The 24,531-nt window shown below is 43.5% G+C and overlaps 1 protein-coding gene across 1 annotated transcript in view; it reads left to right on the top strand.

The window, feature by feature from the left end:
* Positions 1-24,531, top strand: part of LOC311139815 (pleckstrin homology domain-containing family A member 5-like) — a gene marked incomplete at its 5' end in the record, with an annotated part of 147,939 nt that overhangs the window by 75,666 nt on the left and 47,742 nt on the right. The window contains 3 exons of the mRNA XM_084174777.1: positions 9,703-9,786; positions 18,375-18,572; positions 22,112-22,253. Of these exons, the coding sequence (XP_084030903.1) occupies positions 9,703-9,786; positions 18,375-18,572; positions 22,112-22,253 (424 nt within the window). The remainder of the gene's footprint in view (positions 1-9,702; positions 9,787-18,374; positions 18,573-22,111; positions 22,254-24,531) is intronic.

Here is a 24,531-nt window from a genome sequence, read left to right as displayed (position 1 = left end):
GAACTCTACCATTTGTTGTGATATACTGTGCTCTCTTCATTGCTGTGTTGTGTAACCATACCTATAGGACAGTAGACTTGAGGCAGCTTACAAGGCAGGGTTAAATTATGAAACTGTAAATGCAGTCTATAAATGAGTTATTGTTTTGATTTTGTTGTATTTAGTATCATGCATTCAGCTCTATTTGCTGACTGCATCCCATAGCAGCTGTTACTCAGCCTCTCTTCTGTTCTCCTCTCCTCTCTCTGTCGTTCAGTTAACCTGCCCAGACCCCTGGGGATAATAGAATTGGAGCTTGTCTCTCTATTTCTCTCCTTCAAATTGTTGTTATTCCTTCTCATTTCTAGACCAATGTTATCCCTCTCTTTCCTGTGGTGTACATTATGAAGAAGTTAGGGGTGTCAGGCTGTTCTCTGCATCCCATTGTGAATCAGATTAAAGTTTTATTAACAATCTGTGGTTCAGTGATGCCAAAGGGACCATGTATTTCCCTAAGCCAGCTCCATGCATCTTATTGGTCAGCTCTCTTGAGTCCATGTTGATTAGTCTCCCTACTCCTTAGACTCCTCTGTCAGGGTTACTTTGCTCTATTAATTAGGGAGTTTCTGTTTCTACCATTTGGAATTAGGCTAGACTCTATTAAGCAGCTATCAATCTCACTATGCCGGTGTCCGTTTGGGGATACATGGAATTACTTTAACGAGTCCAGACATTTTCTCTGTGTGTCTGGGCTTATATCATATCAAAGGGTGGTAGACTTTTAGGGGGCTTTCACACCAAATTGGTTTGGAGCTTGCTTTCACCCTTAGGTCGGTTAGTTTGGACTGTTGTGGACACTATATCTGCACTCGGGAGCGCACTAAACAACACACCGTGGTTCATTCAAAAAGGGTGGTCTCGGTCCGATTCCATTTTTACCATGGTGCGGTTCGCTGCAGGTGAGAACGCAGTCCGAACCAAATACAGGAAAATGATCAGAGGCGTGCAGTATTATTGGTTATTGGACTGTGAGCATTTGATGAAATGCACACGGTACTTGATATCTCATTCTGTGAGTAGCAGTGCATTTATGAGTGCATCGATGCAGATTAGGCTGGGGCTATACCGGGGATATAGGCTAAATATAGTCTATTCACGTTGCAGTTAGAGCGGCTATTGCGCTGTTTCCTCCCGCATGTTGTTGGAAGACCAAAGCGAATGTAATATGAAGATTGGGACACACAAGTTATGCTTCTTGGTAATCATAAATGGACTTAACATGAGCATTTTGGCCATGTGAAACCAACTGGACCAAATGAAAAAAACTACAGTATAGCTCAGAACTAAATGCCCTTAGAGTTGTCTTTCTGGTCATTTGTTTTCTGATAAAAACAGACAGACAGACAGACAGACAGACAGACAGATGGGGAGTAATGGATGTGTTCACCTGATTAATGCCCTATAGATCAACTTCACCAATTAGTCAGAGAAATTAGAGCCCTGTAAGACTCAGAGCATCTCCATCACAAGGACAAGAGGAGGCAGTTGGCAGGCACCCTATTCCCTGTAAGTGCATGACTTTTGCCCCATGAGCCACAAACATATAGAGCTCTGTTCTGATCAAAAGTAGTGCACTATATTAGGGAAAAAGGTGCCATTAGAGACACAGAAAGTGGTTGACAGGACCATGGATGAATGGACTGACTGACAGAGGGCAACATGTGGCACTCTAGTTCTACTGTCTCCATTGTGACCCTGACTGAATCCCCTCGCCCCCTGCGTGACCCAATCCAGACCTCATATTTCTTCTATCTGTAAAAAAAAAAAATTATCCGTTATTTTCCTCTGTCTTCTTTTGAACTGTCCTTCTATCTAGACATGGAAATCAAATAAGGTTGTTATGAACCATTCACAGCCTGGCATTCCATTCCCCCTGCCATAGAACTACATAACATCAGCCATCTGCCATGGTGGTTACTATTGGCAACACTCAGGAGAGGAGCCCTTAGGATGAGATACCTCAGCAGTTTCCCTGACAGCATTATTTAATATGTAACTGTGGGTTATTTTCTGCTATCTGAGGTGAATCTGTGTCCATATGCTATTGCAGTACCTAGCTACAGTAGCTAGTAGCTACAAGTCTATGGGTTGAGTGTAATCATAATTATCATCTATTAGTATGGATGGGTTATAGCAGGCTGTGATCTGCAGATTAGGAAAGGCTAAAGGAGATTGCCATGTATGTAATTTTAAACGCCACCTTGTTGATATGTCATATCTAATCAGGGAACCCAGAACCAAATGCTGCATGCCGATGCGCTGGCCAGCATTTATGTTAAGCATCTGTCATACTGTCACAGGAGACTAGGGATGTAACGATTGTAAAAATGTTCTTAACGTTTAAATTGCAATTTCTTTATAGTTTAAACAAAAAAAATACACACAAAAAAACATAAAATGACGTGAATTCACAATGGGTATGACCGCTAGGGGGCAATGCAGTTCAATCTACCGGAGTCTTGGCTACCTACCAGACGGCGCTTACATTACTGCTGTCCTCAACAACGATGGTATTAATGCTTTTCAAAGTTCTGTTGGGTGACTCTCCTCCATGTTCTCAATTGTCAGTACATGGGACTTCATGTCCCACTTCCCATCAATGTGAGTGCTCGTTTCAGTGTTGTATAACAGCGTGTTCATAGACGTCCAACAATCTGTTGTTAAGGCCACGTATGGTGTTTGAGAGCGTGCGCTTTGTACTTTGTATCATTGTACAATTTCTCCATCAGGGCTGTCATGGTTTTTCGACATGGCATCTTGTAGTCTGGTTCTAGATATGCCATTAGGGTATTGAAGCCGACATCCTCTACCATTGACAATGGCTGCATATCAACTGCAATCATTTCTGTAATCAGCGCTGTGATTTTCTCACTCCGTCCCTTATCGCACTGCTGCCAGCAACGGGTTGGGTCTCACTGTGCCTCCCTTTCAGCACCTGTACTAACACTGTAACTCAATTCCACCTCGCAAAGTTTGCATTTCATCACCTTCTCATTTAACTTCTCAAAGTATTGCCATACAGGACTTCGCTGCTGTCGCTTGGCTTTCTCACTCTCTGCTATTGGAACTGTTAATGACTATGACGTGCGGAGTGCTTTATATCTGTGGCAAATAATTTGAAAGATGCATATCTCCACCTACTTACAGCATTGTTGTGTTAGGTATTTGTAAAAAAAAAAAAAAAAAAAAAAAAAAAATGTTTTGCCTTTATGATGATGAAAGGAATCTGTTAGTGGTAGTTTTGTGACAACTGCACTGTGATTTAAATTTGGTTTAATTTTTTTAAAAATTAAATCTAAACGTTAATGATCCCAAATTAATTTAATCGTCATATCCCTACAGGAGACTATGGCTACATCTCAAATGGCACCCTATTCCCTATATGGTGCACTACTTTTGACCAGTGTCCATAGAGCACTATATAGGGAATAAGTGCCATTTGGGACTTCAGCTGGTATGTATTCTGTATGTAAACATTGGCCCTGGACTTGTCACAATGCTTACTGTATTATCAGCCCAAGCTCACACTCTTAACCTGATTATGCATTTTATGTACAGGAATTACTTTTTGATTGAGCAACAAAGGAGATTAGTTCTCGTTCCTCTTCGCAGGAAAGGAGCTTCAGCAGGTTGTCGGTAATGTTGAGGGCAGCTAGTGGGAATCAGCTTTGCATTAGCTAGCTGCTTTAGCTTGCTCACCCTGGATCATGTTGTTATACAGTAGGTGTTCCCTGGTACTATAAGTAGTAGCCTATCTGTTTTAGTGCACTTCATGTTCAGTTAAAATGGTACAAGGTGTTGTTTTGTCCCTCAATAGGCTTTTCAGTTAAAGTGGTAGAGTATGGCATTTTCGAGTAACAGCACTAGGATTTCGTTCTTACGTCAATGTGTAGTTGTGATTTCATTGAAGTGCTCGTTGGAGTTCTTAGTTACTGACTCCTCTAACAGAAGGCTTCTCTGTGTTGGAGAGACTGTCACAAAACCGTCAGCACAAGAATTGTTCGTCGGGAGCTTCATGAAATGGGTTTCCATGGCAGCAGCAGCAGCACACAAGTCTAAGATCATCATGCGTAATGCCAAGCGTCGGCTGGAGCAGTGTAAAGCTTGCCGCCATTGGACTCTGGAGCAGTGTAAACGGGTTCTCTGGAGTGATGAATCGCGCTTCACCATCTGGCAGTCCGACGGATGAATCTGCGTTTGGTGGATGCCAGGAGAAAGCTACCTGCCTGAATGCATAGTGCCAACTAAAGTTTGGTGGAGGAGAAATAATGGTCTGGGGCTGTTTTTCATGGTTCGGGCTAGGCCCCAGTGAAGTGAAACTTTAACGCTACAGCATACAATGACATTCTAGACGATTCTGTGCTTCCAACTTTGTGGAAATAGTTTTGGGAAGGCCCTTTCCTGTTTCAGCATGACAATGCCCCAATGCACAAAGCGAGGTCCATACAGAAATGGTTTGTCGAGATCGGTGTGGAAGAACTTGACTGGCCTGCACAGAGCCCTGACCTCAACTCCATCGAACCTTTGGGATGAATTGGAACGCTGACTGCGAGCCAGGCCTAATCGCCCAACATCAGTGCCCAACCTCACTAATGCTCTTGTGGCTGAATGGAAGCAAGTTCCCGCAGCAATGTTCCAACATCTGGTGGAAAGCCTTCCCAGAAGAGTGGAGGCTGTTATAGCAGCAAAGGGGAGACCAACCAACTCCATATTAATGTCCATGATTTTGGATTGAGATGTCCATGGAAGATGTCACATTAACAGGGAATGGCTTTCTGTAGGAGGACTGTTTATTTATAGATCTGTTGACGAGGATGAAAGGAAGGAAGATTAAGATGGCGTCCGTTTGATGGGCAATTAGAAGTGCTTCTTGTTATTGTTTAGAATACTGCCAACCAAAGCCAAACGCTACAGTGATGTAGGTGGATTAGTTAGAGGATGTTTTGTAGTGTGTGTGTGTGTGTGTGTGTGTGTGTGTGTGTGTGTGCGCGTGCATGCGTGTGCGCACTGCAGCCCGGGTTGTGTGCAGTGGAGGCAGTATCTGACATTTTAAAGAGCTTTTCTCCTCCCTAGGAAAGGTGTATAAAACATGTCATGGGTGAGTCAGAGTGCTACTCTGAATGATGAGAGAGATGGCAGGATGCAGAGAGAGCAAGAGAATGTTGAATAGAGAGAGAGAAGCATGGGGAGAGAGAGAGGGATAGAGTGCAAAAGTGCAAGGGAAATGAGGGAAGGTCTGTCTCTGTGGCCTTTCTGAAAGGTTACCCAGCGATGCCTGAGGGAGCAGTGTGAATGGCAGGGGGCTCTACAGGGAGCGGACTAGCAATTGTTGACTGACCCTCAGCCTTTATAATAGCAGAATACTGAGACAAGGGTCTGAATATGGACACATTGTTGTCTCCATGCCGGGCCTGTATAGAACCAAACACCGAGATGTATACACACTTAGCAACAATGTCAAATCAGAAGGATTGTCATTCATCCACTGTGGATGAAGACATTTAGAAGGGCCCGGCCCTGGCCTGCATTAAAGCCATTTGACCAAGGCAACATTTCACTTGGCATTTAGAGCAGAGGGAATCACACAGACAGGGGAACAAACATGGTCTGACATTTTACATGTGCTCTGACTTCTTATGGATTAGATCATAAGGTTGGTGGGGCTCCTCCTGCTCCTGACCTCTTGTTATGTCAGGGTTATGTAGGCCCCATGACAGTGTTGTGTATGCCGTATGATAGAGGGTTCAGCTAAAGTGTCCTCACACAGGGGCATGCTATTACCCACAACCCACTGGGAGAGCAGAGAGAGTAGCAGCCTCCCGCTGGCAACATGCCCTCATTTTTACATTTGAGTCATTTAGCAGACGCTCTTATCCAGAGCGACTTACAGTTAGTGAGTGCATACATTTTTCATACTTGGCCCCCCGTGGGAAACGAACCCACAACCCTGGCGTTGCAAGCGCCATGCTCTACCAACTGAGCTACAGGAGGACATCTCATCCTCCCTTCCTCTCCTCCACTCACTTCCTCCTCCTCCTCCCCTTCTTTTGTTATTGGGTGGTTACTTCTCCCACACTTTCTCTGTTTAGCCTGTATCTCTTCTCTCTCGGTCTCAATCTCTCTCTCTCTGGTCTGACTATCTCTCTCTCCATCTGTCTCTCTCGCTCTCTCTCTGTTTTCTCTCCCAGTCTCCCTCCATCATCGCTGGCGGCCTGCATTTGAAAAATGTGTTTACAGCCAATTAGGGTAGTTTGTAATGTTGTACTGCATGTTAGCGGGCGGCAGGGAGGGATGGAGAGGTGGAAGAAGTGGTTGTTGATTTTCATCAGCGTTTTCCAATAAACACGTTATTTCTCTCGGTCCCTCAGTCCCTCCTACCAAGCACAATTAGCCTAACACAGAGAAGACTAATCAAAGGCCATACTGAGACCTGGGTTGACTTCAGCGTGACAGCAAACAGCATTCCCATCCAGCATTTTACTGTGAAGGAAACATTCTGAAACAGGGAGGGAATACCTGAACTTGTACCATAAGAACACAGATTTTCCATTCCAAAATGCGTTTCTACAGTATGCCCTACTGAACACAGGCTGTTTTAGAGTTTGAAGCCATAAGTTATTGGTAGGGCCAGGAGTTTTTCTTTGAGATGAAATGCCCTTGAGGTTTTTAGATTCCTGTTGGACAGCCAGTTGACAGGTGGTGTAATATTCTCTGTATGTTCCTTATGGCCTACCTACCTCAAAGGTCAAATAGGGGGTGCTTATATTTGTCCTGTTTCACTGCTGTTCGAGTGGAGGTGTGAAATGGAAATGTGTTTTTTGAATATCCCAACTCCCCCTGAGACACCCTCGGAGAGTGGGGTGTGTCACGGCCAGGGATCAGCCATTATTGACAGCGACTGTGGAGCAATTAGGGTTAAGTGCCTTGCTCAAGGGCACATCAACAGATGTTTCACCTAGTCGGCTTGGGGATTCGAACCAGTGACCTTTCCGGTTACTGGCCCAAGCTCTTAACCGCTAGGCTACCTGCCGCCCTTACCTACCTACCTAGCGCTGCAACAGACCACAGTCACCAGAGTAGAAATGATGACATTTCAGAAGAAAGCGATGACGTACTGCTTTGGTATAAAACACTGCTCTCTTTGATTTATTTCCCTGTCTGTTTACAATTCAGCTCCTGTCCTTGTATTCAATGTTTCTTACATGTTAAAGAAAATAGATCATCCTCTTTCTGGGGGGTAACAGAAAAGCCATTCAATAGATTTCAATAGAATTCAATACTTCATACCCTTTTGTTGTTTCACCTTGCAATCGTCAGAAAATGAGTAAAACGTACAGCCACTGTTGATAATCAGTTATGTGATGCCTCGATGAAGAGGACACAAAGGTACTCTTCAGACTTATGTAATGGCTGTAATTCAAGGTGACCGTCATCTCGCTCTGCCTCAGCCTCCTCTGTCTCCTCTAAGTAGTGTAGTGTGGTGTGCAACAAGCTGCTCCAGCTGTCATTCTAATTATGGCTAGTTATGGCATGGCTTGCCCCACATCACACATAATAACATCCGTGTATCTGGGAGGGAAAGTGGTGCATAAAATCTGAGATAGTATTTTTTGTTTAGGTTTTGGCTCAGAGGCTGTGAAGTCTGTTGCTGCTTTATTGACAAGCCCCAGGTTGTAATTTCATGATATGTTATTACTTTTAGCACGACTGAGTCTGACAGTGAGTGTGTATAAGTTGTCCTCAGAGGCTAGAAAGACGTTATTACTTTTCCTTTTAACCAGTGGAAATGGATGTTGCTCTCTGATACTGGAGATCAATGGAGGATGCAGTCGCTCCATTCTCTGACTGATGATCATTGTCATCCTACCACTTTCATTGTTTTGTTGATCATTTCCCACATTGGCATCTTGATTTCTTGTTACTCGCAGTGTGAAAAAAGGCCAAGTGGAACCACTTCTGAGACCCCCTGGTGGTGTCTCCGCAGCCTTGACACACACACACACACACGCACACACACTTGGGTAATCTCCAGGAAGTCATGAATAAAAGCAGATCCCGTCATGTAGTTGCTTTGAGTGATTGTGCTTTGTGATTCTATGTGACAGATGGGAGACATGGTGGACAGTTAATAATAGACAGTACAGGCTACATGTCTCTGTGGCTCAGCTGTGACTGTGTCCTGGATGTCAGGGCTGGAACATCTCCAGCAGGGCCACAGTCCAGAGACCAAGCCCAGGAACACTGCTGCTTCACTGGGTAGGTTAGCCCAGCAGACCCCCTGGCATGGCCTTAGTAGGATACAGATCCATAGAGAGAGAGAGGAGTGTTCCATCTCCATCTGTGACTCCTGCAGGCCAGACTATCCTCCTCCTCCTCCTCCAGTGTTGAGTTAACTGAAGTGTGTTGTATTGCACAAGATCTACAGCAAGCCCTACAGCTGTGGAGAATGCCAGTGTGTGTGTGTGTGTGTGTGTGTGTGTGTGTGTGGCAGTGGTATTTTAGCAAGTGACAGATGAAAGCAGGTGTTTCAGCCACAAGCCTAGCTAACTACAGCCCAGCTGAGACACTTGGCACGCCTGCAGGGATATCATATACTGTGTGTGTGTGTGGGTCCGTGGCATCATGCAGTGTGTGTGTGGGTCCGGGCCCACACTGCTACCTCCCAGAGTGAATCAATTGATAAACATGCAGTACATAATATGCGTTCACCATGGTTGTGCTGTGTGTACAATGTCTCATGACTCTCTCGGTTAATCCATCCGACATATTTTCTGTCTGTACAGTCTTTCCTCCTACCCTCAGTGTGTGTGTGTGTGTGTGTGTGTGTGTATGCATGCATGCCTGCTTCTTTGTGTGTGAGCAAAAAAAGAGAGCTCTGTTCTCTCTAGTCTTTATCAGAATTAAGCATTCCCCTGCCTCCCTCCCTCCCTCCCTCCACGCTGCTTGTGTCTTACAGAGGGCCGGCTACAGAGGTCTCTCTTTCTCTCTCTGTCTGTGTGTCTTTGTCTGACTGGCTGCGGTGCTGTAATTGTATTTATAGATAAGTCACCACTTGCTGTGAAACAGCCTGTTAGCTGTGCTCTTGTGAACTTGGGCATATGACTGGAGCAGTTAGGGGCTTCTAGGGAGGGTAAATCATTTGTATTCTACAGCATTGTTGAAGATCCATGGCTGGGCTGGATTACTGTTCCTCACGAGAGAGAAGAGAGGATAGTGTCAGTGGAAGAACTATGTTAGATGGTGCTGTATAGAACAGTGTTTTACCCAGGTTAGAAAACAGACAGGCTGCCATGCTGAAGTTCAGCACCACCCCCCACTCAAGGTGTGTAGGCATTGTGTCTGCTGTGTGTTGTTATTCAACAGGACATTGTGTAGTGTGGAGAGGGACACTAACCCTAATCTTCTTTCTGCTCCTCAATTGGCTGGTTGACAATGGGTAATATGGTTAGTGTTGTGTGGAGGAAGATGTTTAACAATGCTGTTATTAATTAAGTTTTCTATGTATGATTTTGGTGGTCTAATGTGCTCTCTCTCTCTCTCTCTCTCTCTCTCTCTCTCTCTCTCTCTCTCTCTCTCTCTCTCTCTCTCTCTCTCTCTCTCTCTCTCTCTCCTTCCCTCTCTTTATCCCTTTCTCTCCCTGTCCCCCCCCTTCTCGCTCTCCAGTCACAATGAGCGGAAGGTGACCTGTAAGCATCCAGTCTCTGGTCTTCCTTCACAAGACAACTGCATCTTTGTCGTCAACGAACAGTAAGTCTCTTCTCTCCCACTCCCTGACCAGTGGAATGACTGGAACATACATGCCAGTGGAATGACATACCCACAGCTGGACTTATATGCATACACATGAACCTATAATGTTGGGTTGGTCTCACCCCTGCATCGTGTCCATTCTTTATGGCACAAGAAGTATGTCAAAGTATGAGTTGAAATACAGGGACGTTTTTAACAAGTCACGTTCATATGAAACTTATAAAACACACAGCTTTGTCCTACAGTAATGCTTCAGGGCCCACATTACTGTCAGATCATGTCACAGTATATTACGTATTAAATGCTATAGTAAATTGGTTATGTGGTGTTTACATACATTTGATGTATTCATACAGTAGTTGAGCATGTATTCACAATGGCATATATTCATAGGCTGAGCTTTTATGCCATTGTAAATTAGCTGAGACGCTGTGAGAAGAATGGCTTTTATGGAGTACTCCTGGAGGCATTGAAGAGTCTTGTGATGTCTGATCCGGAATACCAGACCTCCGCTTCACACAAAGCACCCTTCATAAGATGGAGAAACTATGCCTCTGTCTCCCTTCTTCTAAAGAGCCATTAAGAAATCACAGGGAAATGTGAGTTTGGTTTGGGTTTAACTGCTTGTAGTTCAGCGAGACCAGAGACTTTTGAAATGGAAGGCAGCGTTGCTACTTCACCATTAACCTTCCCTGTCTGTGGCTCAACTTAATCTGAAGGAAAACGTGAGTGTGTTTGGTTCAACTGTGCCGTGGCTCAACTACAGAACATTTGGAGAGGATTTGGAAATGGAAGGTAGCGTTGCTACTTCTCCAATCACGTTCCAAAACACCAACGGTAGAGAGAGGATGGAGGGAGGAGAAGCGAGGGAGGAGGAGTAGAGAGGTCGGTCTTTATGTGTGTGTACATCTGAGTTCAGGCTCAAGAGGCCTGTCAGAGCTGTCCAGACATCCTCAACCTGAACAGACAGTGTTACCCAACGCACCCTCCTCTCTCTTCTTCCCCTGCAAGCTGTCCTCCAGCAAAGTCAATACCGGTTGCCTTTTCTAGCTCGCTGTGTGTGTGGGCATGTATGTGCGTGTGTGTGGAGAAGCCAGAGTTGTTTACTCTAGCCTTCCAAACAGACAGAGAATGGAGTCTCTCAGCCTCCTCCTGCCACCTCCAGCCTGCACTGACTAGGAATGAACAGACCTGCAGACAGCTACGTCTTAGGTAGCTGCTAGGTAGCTAACCAGAGTCTGTACAATATACAATTTGGTAGTACTAAAACAATATTGACAAAATAATGTTTTTTGAAGACCAACCACCACCGTAGTGATAGTGGAGAATGAAGAGTGACGGAGAGAGAGTGACGGAGAGAGAGTGACGGAGAGAGAGTGACGGAGAGAGAGAGGGACGGAGAGAGAGGGACAGAGAGAGAGGGACAGAGAGAGAGGGACAGAGAGAGAGAGGGACGGAGAGAGAGAGGGACGGAGAGAGAGAGGGACGGAGAGAGAGAGGGACGGAGAGAGAGAGGGACGGAGAGAGAGGGACGGAGAGAGAGAGGGACGGAGAGAGAGAGGGACGGAGAGAGGGACGGAGAGAGAGGGACGGAGAGAGGGACGGAGAGAGAGAGAGAGGGACGGAGAGAGAGAGGGAAGGAAGGAGAGAGAGGGACGGAGAGAGAGGGACGGAGAGAGAGGGACGGAGAGAGAGAGAGGGACGGAGAGAGAGGGACGATACTGAGAGAGAGAGAGAGATTGAGAAATTGCTAAAGCTTGGTAGCCATTTCCTCACTTTACCTCAAAAACAAGGAAATGAGGCAATTATATGGTCCATCTCAGATGCAGTCATGACTCAATTTGAATCCTATTTGGGTCTGGATGGAACGTTAGGTGTTGTGGAGATTTGTAGTCTGTTGCTTCCTTCCTGGCTGTGCCGTTGAGTGACAACCCCCCTACACTCTGCTCTGCACCCCATCCCAATTATCCCCTCCGTCATACTCTCCTCCTCACACCTGGATTCAAATACCATTTGAAATATTTCAAAAGTTTTAGTGTTTGCTTTAGCCTAGCTGGAGTGCCAGGTGGGAATGGTTTGGACTTTTGTGAGTATTCCATTGGTTCCATTCGGCAGGCAAGCGCAATCAAGCCCATCTAAAGTATTTGAAATAATTTCAAATACTATTTGAACCCAGGTCTGCTATTAGCACCGCACTGAGGTGTCTGAGGATAGTATGCAAATATTCTCCTCAGTGTGTTAACTGTTAATTGGAACTGAGGTGAGAAAGTCAAATATATCAGATTGAGGTGTGTTGGTGACAGACAAAAAGGTTTGTGTCAAAGAGGGTCACCTTCGATCACGAGAACGAAAATGGAAAATATACTATTACATCATATCAAGGAAATTCAACTTGTATAAAGTGTTTCTTTCATCTCAAACACCAACTTGACACCAACGCCCTTCATTAGGGTCCTTGGACTGACCAAGCCTCGACTGCCGGAATGTGTTGGTTTTTCATAATAAAGACCCACTTTCTATTCAACTCATTGCACGTTGTGAGAACGACAGAACAGAATACTTCAAACAACAGAAAGCAAATGATGTGTTCGTTCTTCCCAGTGGAAAAACACAGCTTCACATCCTGATTATCCAGCGAGTGTCGGCCGTGAGCGGATAACAGAGCAATGTTAATTGGCTGGCCTTGTCACTCAGTCTCTCTGTGTGTCTGAAGACTGTATTATAAATCAATCAAACTAATAAAATATAAAAAGGGTGAGAAAAGATAACACACAAAACGTTTCTATGCAAATATAAAATCAAGATGGACTTGAATAAAATTCAGAGATAAATTAAAATTGTAAAAACAATAGTAAAATAACAGTGGATACAGTGGGGGGAAAAGTATTTGATCCCCTGCTGATTTTGTACGTTTGCCCACTGACAAAGAAATGATCAGTCTATAATTTTAATGGTAGGTTTATTTGAACAGTGAGAGACAGAATAACAACAAAAAAATCCAGAAAAGCGCATGTCAAAAATGTTATAAATTGATTTTCATTTTAATGAGGGAAATAAGTATTTGACCCCCTCTCAATCAGAAAGATTTCTGGCTCCCAGGTGTCTTTTTATACAGGTAACGAGCTGAGATTAGGAGCACACTCTTAAAGGGAGTGCTCCTAATCTCAGCTTGTTACCTGTATAAAAGACACCTGTCCACAGAAGCAATCAATCAATCAGATTCCAAACTCTCCACCATGGCCAAGACCAAAGAGCTCTCCAAGGATGTCAGGGACAAGATTGTAGACCTACACAAGGCTGGAATGGGATACAAGGCCATCGCCAAGCAGCTTGGTGAGAAGGTGACAAAAGTTGGTGCGATTATTCGCAAATGGAAGAAACACAAAATAACTGTCAATCTCCCTCGGCCTGGGGCTCCATGCAAGATCTCACCTCGTGGAGTTGCAATGATCATGAGAATGGTGAGGAATCAGCCCAGAACTACATGGGAGGATCTTGTCAATGATCTCAAGGCAGCTGGGACTATAGTCACCAAGAAAACAATTGATAACACACTACGCCGTGAAGGACTGAAATCCTGCAGCTCCCGCAAGGTCCCCCTGCTCAAGAAAGCGCATATACAGGGCAGTCTGAAGTTTGCCAATGAACATTTGAATGATTCAGAGGAGAACTGGGTAAGAGTGTTGTGGTCAGATGAGACCAAAATTGAGCTATTTGGCATCAACTCAACTCGCCGTATTTGAAGGAGGAGGAATGCTGCCTATGACCCCAAGAACACCATCCCCACCGTCAAACATGGAGGTGGAAACATTATGCTTTGGGGGTGTTTTTCTGCTAAGGGGACAGGACAACTTCACCGCATCAAAGGGACGATGGACGGGGCCATGTACTGTCAAATCTTGGGTGAGAACCTCCTTCCCTCAGCCAGGGCATTGAAAATGGGTCGTGGATGGGTATTCCAGCATGACACTGACCCAAAACACACGGCCAAGGCAACAAAGGAGTGGCTCAAGAAGAAGCACATTAAGGTCCTGGAGTGGCCTAGCCAGTCTCCAGACCTTAATCCCATAGAAAGTCTGTGGAGGGAGCTGAAGGTTCGAGTTGCCAAACGTCAGCCTCGAAACCTTAATGACTTGGAGAAGATCTGCAAAGAGGAGTGGAACAAAATCCCTCCTGAGATGTGTGCAAACCTGTTAGCCAACTACAAGAAACGTCTGACCTCTGTGATTGCCAACAAGGGTTTTGCCATCAAGTACTAAGTCATGTTTTGCAGAGGGATCAAATACTTATTTCCCTCATTAAAATGCAAATCAATTTATAACATTTTTGACATGCGTTTCTTTGGATTTTTTAAAAAGTTATTCTGTCTCTCACTGTTCAAATAAACCTACGATTAAAATTCTAGACTGATCATGTCTTTGTCAGTGGGCAAACGTACAAAATCAGCAGGGGATCAAATACTTTTTTCCCCCTCACTGTATGAGAGACTAATGCAGCAATAAATAAAAGGATGTAATAAATAATATACTGTATATAGAAGGGGATAAAATGAATAGAGTATCCTCTGCTTTAACACTGCATTTTGAAAGAAGTGTGTTCGTTGAACTGAACTACTGTCCCTGAATCCTGGTCGACACTATCACCGTTCTCCCTGGTGATTGACACGTCAAAACTCCTTTTATAAAACTCTAGTATAAGAATCTTTGAAAATCTCTGAAAAGGAAAGTTTTAGAAGAGAATAGGGGATAATAAGTAATCTACTTCAGATAAATGTAACCTTTCCCACACACACCTCCACCTTCCCTACAGACCTAATAGAGGGTGTAATGTGGATTAATGGTGCACTCCTCATTGATAAACAGCTTACACCTCTTCAACACACACATCCTCTCTCTCTCCCCCTATCTACCTCTCTCTCAATCTCTTTCCACTTATCGCCCAGAGTCCCTCTCTGCCTCTCCGACTCACCCATATTCCCACACCCTTCCTCTCTCCCTCTTTCACTGTCCTCCTCATGCTTCAACTCTCCCTTTGTCCCTCCCACACCCATACTCCCTCTCTCTCCAACTTTCTTCGCTCTCTTCCTCTCCATCTCTCCCTCTCTCCCGCTCTCTCTCTTTCTCAATAGGATCAGTGCTCCTGGTCCAGCCAGACCCTGTAATGAGTTAGTTACAGTGTGAAAAACCTCTGCTTTAATCTCCTTAGACCTCAGGCACAAACCACTGAGCTCCACTTTATAGCGCAGAAATTTCACTTAGTGTTGTGTGTGCCTAATATCCAGACAAAAGAAAGTATACAAAAGTTAACTTTTTAGCTCATTAGTTTATACCCTTTCACAATATTTTCAAGTTTCCTATTTTTCCCCAACTTTGATGTCTTCCACTCTTCAATGGAGTCTTAAAGTGGCAATATGTCACTTTTTGGGTGACCCGACCAAATTAACATAGAAATGTGAGTTATAGATCTATCATTCTACTTGAAAGCAAGTCTAAGAAGCGGTAGATCTGTTTTATGTGCGCTATTTCTATGCTTCTCGTTCTTAAGTTTTTGTTTTTGCGTCTTTTACTTTCAGGTATGTACACCAGCTTCAAAACGCTGAAACAACAATATTTTTAGATATGGAAAATATATTTCACAGCGATTTAGATGGTACAATGATTCTCTACACTATACTAGCTTATTTTGTCACATAAACTGAAATTAGTCGAACCATTCGAGTTTTAGCAACCAGGAAATGGCGGAACGATTTCTGCATATTGCAACTTTAATGGCCTTGTGTTTCTTAACATAACTTATTCAGCACTTAGAATTAGATTTCAAATGTCCTCCACCTCTACAATGACCCTGGGCCTAAAGGAGAGGCCTTGCTCTCATCATCCATCACAGCAGCATTTACAGTGTCTTCAGAAAGTATTCACACCCCTTGACTTCTCTACATTTTGTTGTGTTACAGCCTGAATTTAAAATGCATTACATTTAGATTTTTTTGTCACAGGCCTACACACAATAACCCATAATGTCAAAGTGAAATTATGTTTACAAATGAAAAGCTGAAATGTCTTGAGTCAATAAGTATTCAACCCCTTGGTTATGGGATGCCTAAATATGTTAAGGAGTAAAAATGTGCTTAACAAGTCACATAATAAGTTGCATGGACTCACTCTGTGTGCAATAATAGTGTGTAGCATGATTTTGAATGACTACCTCATCTCTGTACCCCACACATACAATTATATGTAAGGTCCCTCAGTTGAGCAGTGAATTTCAAACACAGATTCAACCACAAAGACCAGGGAAGTTTTCCAATGCCTCGCAAAGAAGGGCACCTATTGGTAGATTAGTAAACATTTTAAAAGCAGACATTGAGTATCCCTTTGAGCATGGTGAAGTTATTAATTATACTTGGATGGTGTATCAATACACCCATTCTCTACAAAGATACAGGCGTCCTTCCTAACTCAGTTGCCGGAGAGGAAGGAAACCGCTCAGGGATTTCACCATGAGGCCAATGTTAACTTTAAAACAGTTACAGATTATAATGGCTGTGATAGGAGAAAACTGAGGATGGATGAGCAACATTGTAGTTACGCCACAATACTAACATAATTGACAGAGTGAAAAGAAGGAAACCTGTACAGAATACAAATATTCCAAAACATGCATCCTGTTTGCAACAAGGCACTAAAGTAATACTGCAAAAAATGTGGCAAAGCAATTAACTTTTTAACCTGAATACTAAGTGTTATGCTTTGGGCAAATCCATATTTACAAGCATTGTGGTGGCTGCATCATGTTTTGGGTATGCTTGTAATCGTTAAGGACTGGGGAGTTTTTCAGAATAAAAAAGAAACGGAATGGAGCTAAACACAGGCAACACCCTGAAAAACCTGGTTCCGTCTGCTTTCCACCAGCCACTGGGACATGAATTCACCTTTCAGCAAGACAATAACCTAAAACACAGGGCCAAATCTACGCTGAAGATGCTTACCAAGAAGACAATGAATGTTCCTGAGTGGCCAAGTTACAGTTTTGACTTAAATCTACTTGAATATCTATGGCCAGACCAGAAAATGGTTGTCTAGCAGTGATCATAAACTAATTTGACAAAGCATGACGAATTTTTATAAGAATAATGGACAAATGTTGCACAATCCAATAGTGGAAAGAGACTTAAAACTTACCCAGAAAGACTCACAGCTGTAATCGCTGCCAAAGGTGCTTCTACAAAGTATTGCCTCGGGGGGTGAATACTTATGTAAATTATCTATTTTCATTTTCAATAAATTAGCAAACATTTCTGATAACAATTGTATTTATATTTTATTCTGGCTCTAAATGTGGAATAAGTCAAGGGGTATGAAAACTTTCTGAGGGCACGGTACATTCTTCTACACTCCTCTTTTCACTCTCTACTTCCTGGTTCTCTTTCTTCCCTATCGTCTTTCTTTCTCTCTCTTCCCTCTTCTCTGCCCTATTTTTTTCTCGTGCTCCATCCCTGTCCATCATCCTCTCTTCCCTCCCTCTTCTTTCTCCCCTATCTTCCCCCTCTGAAAAATATGCATTCATTCACAGAGAATGTTTACCGTTGCCACATTTTAATGCTAGACCAAACTGCAGTTAGGTTTGAGGGACAGCAATCAGCTAGTTTTACTCTGTAGGGAAACTGATATTGATATCATAGCACATATGCTGCATGCTAAAGGAAGATGGCAGCCTGGGTTGGTATTAAACTGATGATGGTGTTGCCATCAGAGCTGTTGATATGAAACCTGTCTGGCTTCAAGACGAAATGAGAAAGGACCACTGTATTTGGTGCTAGGTGGGAGTCAGCTTTCTGATGTGCAATTCTCCTGAATACTAGATTTGATAACCTCATGGGCCACGCTCACTATGTGTTAACTGTAAGTGGCGTTGGATAAAAGCATCTGCAAAATTACCATATTATGATTATATATTTTAACACTGCCTGGCATCCAACTGTGAGCAAGCAAGGGAAGAAGCCCTAAAGCTAGGGCTACGCAGGGGGCGTCCTTCAATGGCACAGGAAGAGAGAGACTGGTGGTAGGAAGTAGGCAAGGAGAAGGGACTGTCCTCCCAACAAACCCATACCCTTAATTACAGTACAGAGCTGCCAGTAGCCTAGAGGGGGACAGTCAATTAGCGCTAGGTAATGGGCTTATGTGAGATAAACCACAATGGTCCTCTGTAGCTCAGTTGGTAGAGCACAGTGCTTGTAACACCAGGATAGTGGGTTAAATTCCCGGGACCACCCGTACATAAAACAAATTATGTACGCGTGACTGTAAGTTGCTTTGGATAAAAGTGTCTGCTAAATGGCATATATGAATGCAATTGTAATGTTCTCTTCACAATGGATATTCAGTGAAAAGCATCTACAGTCTGGCCTAAACACAACCCTGAAGACTACAATTATAATTTCATTAAAGTTTGATGTGATTGTTTATTTGTTAAATGTCATGATTACAGATAATTAGTTTATCATATGTTTGATATTTTCAGGTTATATTGTTTGATATTATTATTTAATTCAGTTCAATTTGTTTCCTTCCCTTTTTGTTTTCTAGCGTGACTTCTGCAAAGCTTGTCCACCCCGTTACAGATCCTCTTACAGCCAACCCTGTTACAGCCAACCCTGTTACAGCCAACCCTGTTACAGCCAACCCTGTTACAGACCCGGTCACCCCGGTTACAGACCCGGTCACCCCGGTTACAGACCCGGTCACCCCGGTTACAGACCCGGTTACAGACCCTGTATCAAACAGGTAATATAGTATACATTGCTGTGGGCTGGATGGATGCTTTGCTCTACCTTGATATTAAGCGTAAGCCTCTTCATCTGTCTTTCTGTGGAGAACCCCAGCTAATTCATCTCTCTGGAAGTCCTGCCTATATCTCTGTCTCATTAAGTCCGTCCTACTACTAACTGTAGGCTGTGCGTGCTGTGTGTTGGATTGCCTGATATCCTGCTATGCATTGCTAATGCTAAGACGTGCAAGATTTATTTGTGCCATACGATTTGTCTTCAAGCATACTTAATAGAAAAATTTACCTTAGCTCCCATCACGAAACGACTATATCTTGTGTGTGTGTGTGAGCGCAACGTGTAAAATAAATGTCTCCAAGCCTGAATCAAATTATATAATTGTTCCTCTCAACGGGCTCTACCATTACCTCTCAGATAATGATATCCTCAGTGTTCACAGACTGACAGTCACTAGTTATTTAGCTAAACAGACCCTGCATAGACAGACCGCAGACCTGAGTTCAAATAGTATTTGTTTTCATTCAAATACTAAATCATTGATTGAGCTTGCTTGGCACAATGGAATTGTCACAGAGGTGCAAAACTTTGTCCATTTGATTCTCCAGACAGAAACTAGTATTTGAAAGAAAACCAATACTATTTGAACCCAGGTATTTCGGACAGTAACAAACTGCTCCAGTATCTCACAACACAACCACGTCACAACTACAATGCAGCTTTAAGAAATGCTTCTTGTGGTTCACTTCTAAGGCATGTTCTGTAACCTCCATCTTGCTTTTCTTCTCTCATCCTCCCTGCTGACACACTAACACACACACGGTCCATTGATCATGAGGAAGAGATGGTGTGATCTGTGATGATCTGGGAGCCTGGCTGGGTGGGTCGACAGGGCTTCTCAGAAAGGTCATACGCCGGTTTACTGCTAGGGATCTCTACTAGCAGAGGTAACCGAGAGGAGAGAAGAAGAGATGGAGAGGGTGTGGGAGGGAGAAGGAGAGGAAGGTGGAGCCATACAGACAGCGCGAGAGAGAGATAATGGGAGAAAGACATGGGAGAGATAGAGGGAGGAAAAAGAGAACAAACAGATTTATGGAAAGGGAAAAAGAGAGAGAAAAGTGACAGAAAAAGAGTGATAGCCGATTGAAAGAGTGTATGATCTAACCATGATTTGAATGAGTCACTCTTCAGTTCTATTGATGTTGTCACCAGGACTGATGGCATCCACTCATACAGGAGTCAGTTTCCCCGCAATTCACAGACCTATTCACTGGGCCTGCCTCTGACGCACGTGGAAATGCTTGAAAGCCTTGATTGGAGACAAGTGTTGGAGTTGGAGACTTTCCAAGCTCAGCTGAGAAGAGTGTAATGTAATATCTGTTAATATCCCTCATTCCCTCATTCTCTCTGAAATGATTGAATTAACTCATGATAATCCATGTGGCTTGGAAGGTCACGCACGGTTCACCAGCTCACAGTAACATAATTTGACAAGCATTTAGGAAATACCCCGGGCATGCGTTGTATAAAGGAATTTAAAGCCACAATCGAGGTTAATCCAGTGAAATGAGCTGTGAAGATAATGATCCACTTTGAAGATAATGACGTCTATATATCTATCTAGCAATTCACTATAAATTGGTTTTTAATGTTGATATACACTGAGTGTATATCTTTCTATGATAGACTGACCAGGTGAATCCAGGTGAAAGCTATGATCCCTTATTGGTGTCACTTGTTAAATCCACTTCAATCAGTGTAGATGAAGGGGAGGAGACAGGTTAAAGAAGTGTTTTTAAGCCTTGAGACAATTTAGACATGGATTGTGTATGTGTGCCATTCAGAGCGTGAATGGGCAAGACAAAATATTTAAGTGCCTTTGAATGGGGTATGGTAGTAGGTGCCAGGTGCATCGGTTTGAGTGTGTCAAGAACTGCAACGCTGCTGGGTTTTTCACACTCAACAGTTTCCCGTGTGTATCAAGAATGGTCCACCACCCAAAGGACATCCAGCCAACTTGACACAACTGTGCAGAGCATTGGAGTCATCCCTGTGGAACGCTTTCAACACCTTGTAGATTCATTGCCCTGACGAATTGGGGCTGTTCTGAGGGCAAAAGGGGGTGCAACTCAGCATTAGGAAGGTGTTCGTAATGTTTTGTACATTCAGTGTATTTTTAAGTATGTATGTATCATTGTGTGTAATTGAACAGCAGTCATTGCTATCCTATTTGTGGCCTTTGTGTTTTTTAACACGAAGTTGAACTGATGTGTATCTGTGAAGGAACAATGCCCCTACGTTCACATGTCTATGTCACATTGACATACCTGTCATAACAATCCTGTTATAACCTCCTGTCCTGTCTGACCAGTCCTGCAACGTCCCTGCACGCAAACATAATATACATGATCCAATCATATCACAGGCTCAGTGATGGACATACAGGCTGACCTGTTTATATGGAGGGTTGGAGAGGGGAGGAAAGAAGAGAGGAGAGGTGAAGATTACAGTAGAGGAGAGGAATGGGGTAACCGAAATTGTAGGATCATATTTGTCATACTGCAGGGAATGATAGCTGGCAGGAGAGGAGAGGGGAGAAGACGGTGGAGTAGATTATAATACCGTATCTGTTACCAGAGCTGAAGTCAGTGGTGTACCCTCACGTACAAGGTGTTTGTTCCTGTGAGGTGGTGACCTAAAACCCAGCTTTATTATCTCTGACAGACCGATACAGATATTCTCTCTACCCCCCCTCCACGCTCCAGATTCTGTCATTTCCCCACACAGTCACATCAGCACTCCCCTGGAACCACAGAATATAGGCCACTGCTCAGAGACAAAACGGATCTGAATACAACTCTAGATGTATCAACTCTGCAAATAGGAAGATTAATAGGTGAGTTTAGCTTATTTTTTGCTACCGTTGTTATAAGCGTTAAATCCTTTATGGTGCTGGGTAGTTTAGCCTGGGGGACCTTGAACTTTCCTGCATTTGGTATTGTCCTTCCACTAGACTGGGACATACACGTTGAGGCCGTTCAGTTTGTCAGGCAAAGTTGTCAGGCGATTTAAAGTGGTCCGACTTGGAGGAATATATCAGCGGTGACACAGTGAGTAATTGGTTTGATTTATGGGGCCTGCCTCTCCTCTTTTCGCCTCCTCTCTCTCGCTCTCTCTAAGGGCAGGGTTTGGCTCTAACAGAGATGGGCTCTCATTGTGGTTGGAGTTTAAACTGCCGAACCGATAGAGCTATACAGGCTTGGCCGTTAGGCAGCTCATTCGCAGAGCAATCAGTGTCACACACACATACACACAGCTGCACCGCTTCGCCTCTTAACCCGCCCATTAATCCGACAGATTGAAGTTGAGTCCCAGCCTCATTTGTGTAGTCTTCTGGTTGTTTTTCTCATTTCCTCCTGCATATCTCTCTCTCTCTCTCTCTCTCTCTCTCTCTCTCTCTCGCTCTCTCTCTCGCTCTCTCTCGCTCTCTCTCTCGCTCTCTTTCCTCTTTCTCTTTCTCTCTCTCTCTCTCTTATCCAGGCCTAAGGCTCCAGAGCAGGCTCCATCAGAGGAGAGTGACGGAGTGAAGAAGGAGCGCCCGATGAGCACCATGAGCGAGGCGTCTAACTACACAGGAGGGTCAGACTACAGCACCTACCCTGGCAGCAGCCCTGCCACTCGGGTGAGAGCTCCATGTCGGCCTGTACACCCAACCCCAAATAGACCACTAGACCCATGCCCTAAGCACTAGTATAGATCTGAGAGGATTAGAAGTTGGTGGTTCCTAAAGAGCACATGGATGCCACCATATTGGATGTTATGCAATTATGGTGCATTTACAAGGACAGGGTTGGATTAATGTACTGTATCAAGAGTGACTTGGCTAATAGGGGCCTGTGAGAGGCGAGATAGAGGTCCTAGTTCTGGGATGTTAAGAGGAGTCTTGTGGATCTCTCCCATTTTCTCCATTAGTTCAATGTTGTGAGAACTGTATTAGTCCACAGAGGGAATCAGAACAGGGACTCTACATTAGATAATATGTGCTGGATTATCCCAGCCCTATCACAGAGAGTTACAATTCTAGAATGGTCACCAAGAGATTTTATTGTACAGCGTGTCAGTTTATAAATGCTTAATAGACCAGTGTATGAATATGCACGCTTTGATCAAATGAAAAGCATGCTTTCATTAATTATTTATGTTTTACTTCTGCTTACACTGACCAAAAGTATAGCGTGGTGGCCTGTATTTATTAATGAGCTGTAATTATTGATGAGTTACCATAGAGCCCCACAGTGGAGGTGTCATAATACCCAGAAAATCTAGCGGTCAAACAGGAAATGGTTCCAATCATTTTTCCACCATTCATTTTTCCCCATCTGGGATTTTAGAAACACTTAAAATAAGGGTTGTGTTTCGTGTAGGCTTACCCTGGCGTGACGTTTTGATAACCATGTAAATCTCTCTCGGACAAGGTGATTTTTATCAATATATTCGCCTGGATTAACCCCCCAACTACAAATACCATGATGATCTGGATTGGAACCATTACCCTGTTTGACTGCTAGGTTTTATGGGGATTATGACACACTGTGGAACTCTATTGTGGGTCCAGTTTACTCTAGCACTATGCTCTGCTGCTGTAGGGATGGATAGAAGGTTCTAGCATGCTGTAAATTAGTCTCTCTCTTGCTCTCTCTCTTTCTCTCGCTCTCTCTCTTTCTCTCGCTCTCTCTTTCTCTCTCTCTCTCTGTGTATCTGTCTCTCTCTGTATCTGTCTCTCTCTCTCTCCCTCTCTCAGTAAAGATGTTCTTGTAGAATGGGATAGTTTAATGAGGTGAATACTGTACCTCTTCCTTCTGTTGCTTTTTATCTTTATTTGTTTATTAACACCAAAGAGCCAAATGCATGTTAACCGTCTTCACCTATATTTACTGACGGAGGAGGATATTTTGAATGAATTTGTAACTCCTCCTCTAATTATGCATCTTCAGAAATATATTTGTATACAGTACCAGTCAAAAGTTTGGACACACCTACTCATTCAAGGGTTTTTCTTTATTTTTATTATTTTTTACATTGTAGAATAGTAGTGAAGACATCAAACCTATGAAATAACACATATGGAATCATGTAGTAACCAAAAAAGTGTTAAACAAATCCAAATATATTTTATATTTGAGATTCTTCAAATAGCCACCCTTTGCCTTGATGACAGCTTTGCACACTCTTGGCATTCTCTCAACCAGCTTCATGCGTTAGTCACCTGGAGTGCATTGCAATTAACAGGTGTGCCTTCTTAAAATATAATTTGTGGAATTTATTTAAACAACATCTCAATTGGGATTAGGTCTGGAATTTGACTAAACCATTACAAAACTTCAAATGTGTTGCTTTTTAACCCTTTTCATGTAGACTTGATTGTGTGTTTTGGATCATTGTCTTGCTGCATGACCCAGCTGCGCTTCAGCTTCAGTTCACAGACGGATGGCCTGACATTCTCCTGTAGAATTCTCTGATACAGAGCTGAATTCATGGTTCCTTCTATTAAGGCAAGTCTTCCAGGTCCTGAGGCAGCAAAGCATTCCCAAACCATCACACTACCACCACCATGCTTGACCGTTGGTATGAGGTTCTTACTGTGGAATGCAGTGTTTGGTTTTCGCCAGACGTAATGGGACCCATTACAGAAGCACAGCTGGGTCATGCAGCAAGACAATGATCCAAAACACACAAACAGGGCTACATAAAAATGGTTAAAAAGAAACTAATTAGAAGTTTTGGAACGGCCTAGTCAAAGTCCTGACCTAATCCCTATTGAGATGTTGCAGCAGGACTTGAAACAAGCAGTTCATGCTTGAAAACCCACAAATGTCTCTGAGTTAAAGATGTTCTGCATGCAAGAGTGGGCCAAAATTCCTCCACAGCGATTTGAGAGACTGATCAACAACTACAGGAAG

The sequence above is a fragment of the Coregonus lavaretus genome, assembly GCF_964263955.1.
Source record: "Coregonus lavaretus genome assembly, chromosome: 13".
In the NCBI taxonomy this organism is placed as follows: Eukaryota; Metazoa; Chordata; class Actinopteri; order Salmoniformes; family Salmonidae; genus Coregonus; species Coregonus lavaretus.
This window is presented reverse-complemented; position numbering and strand designations above follow the sequence as displayed.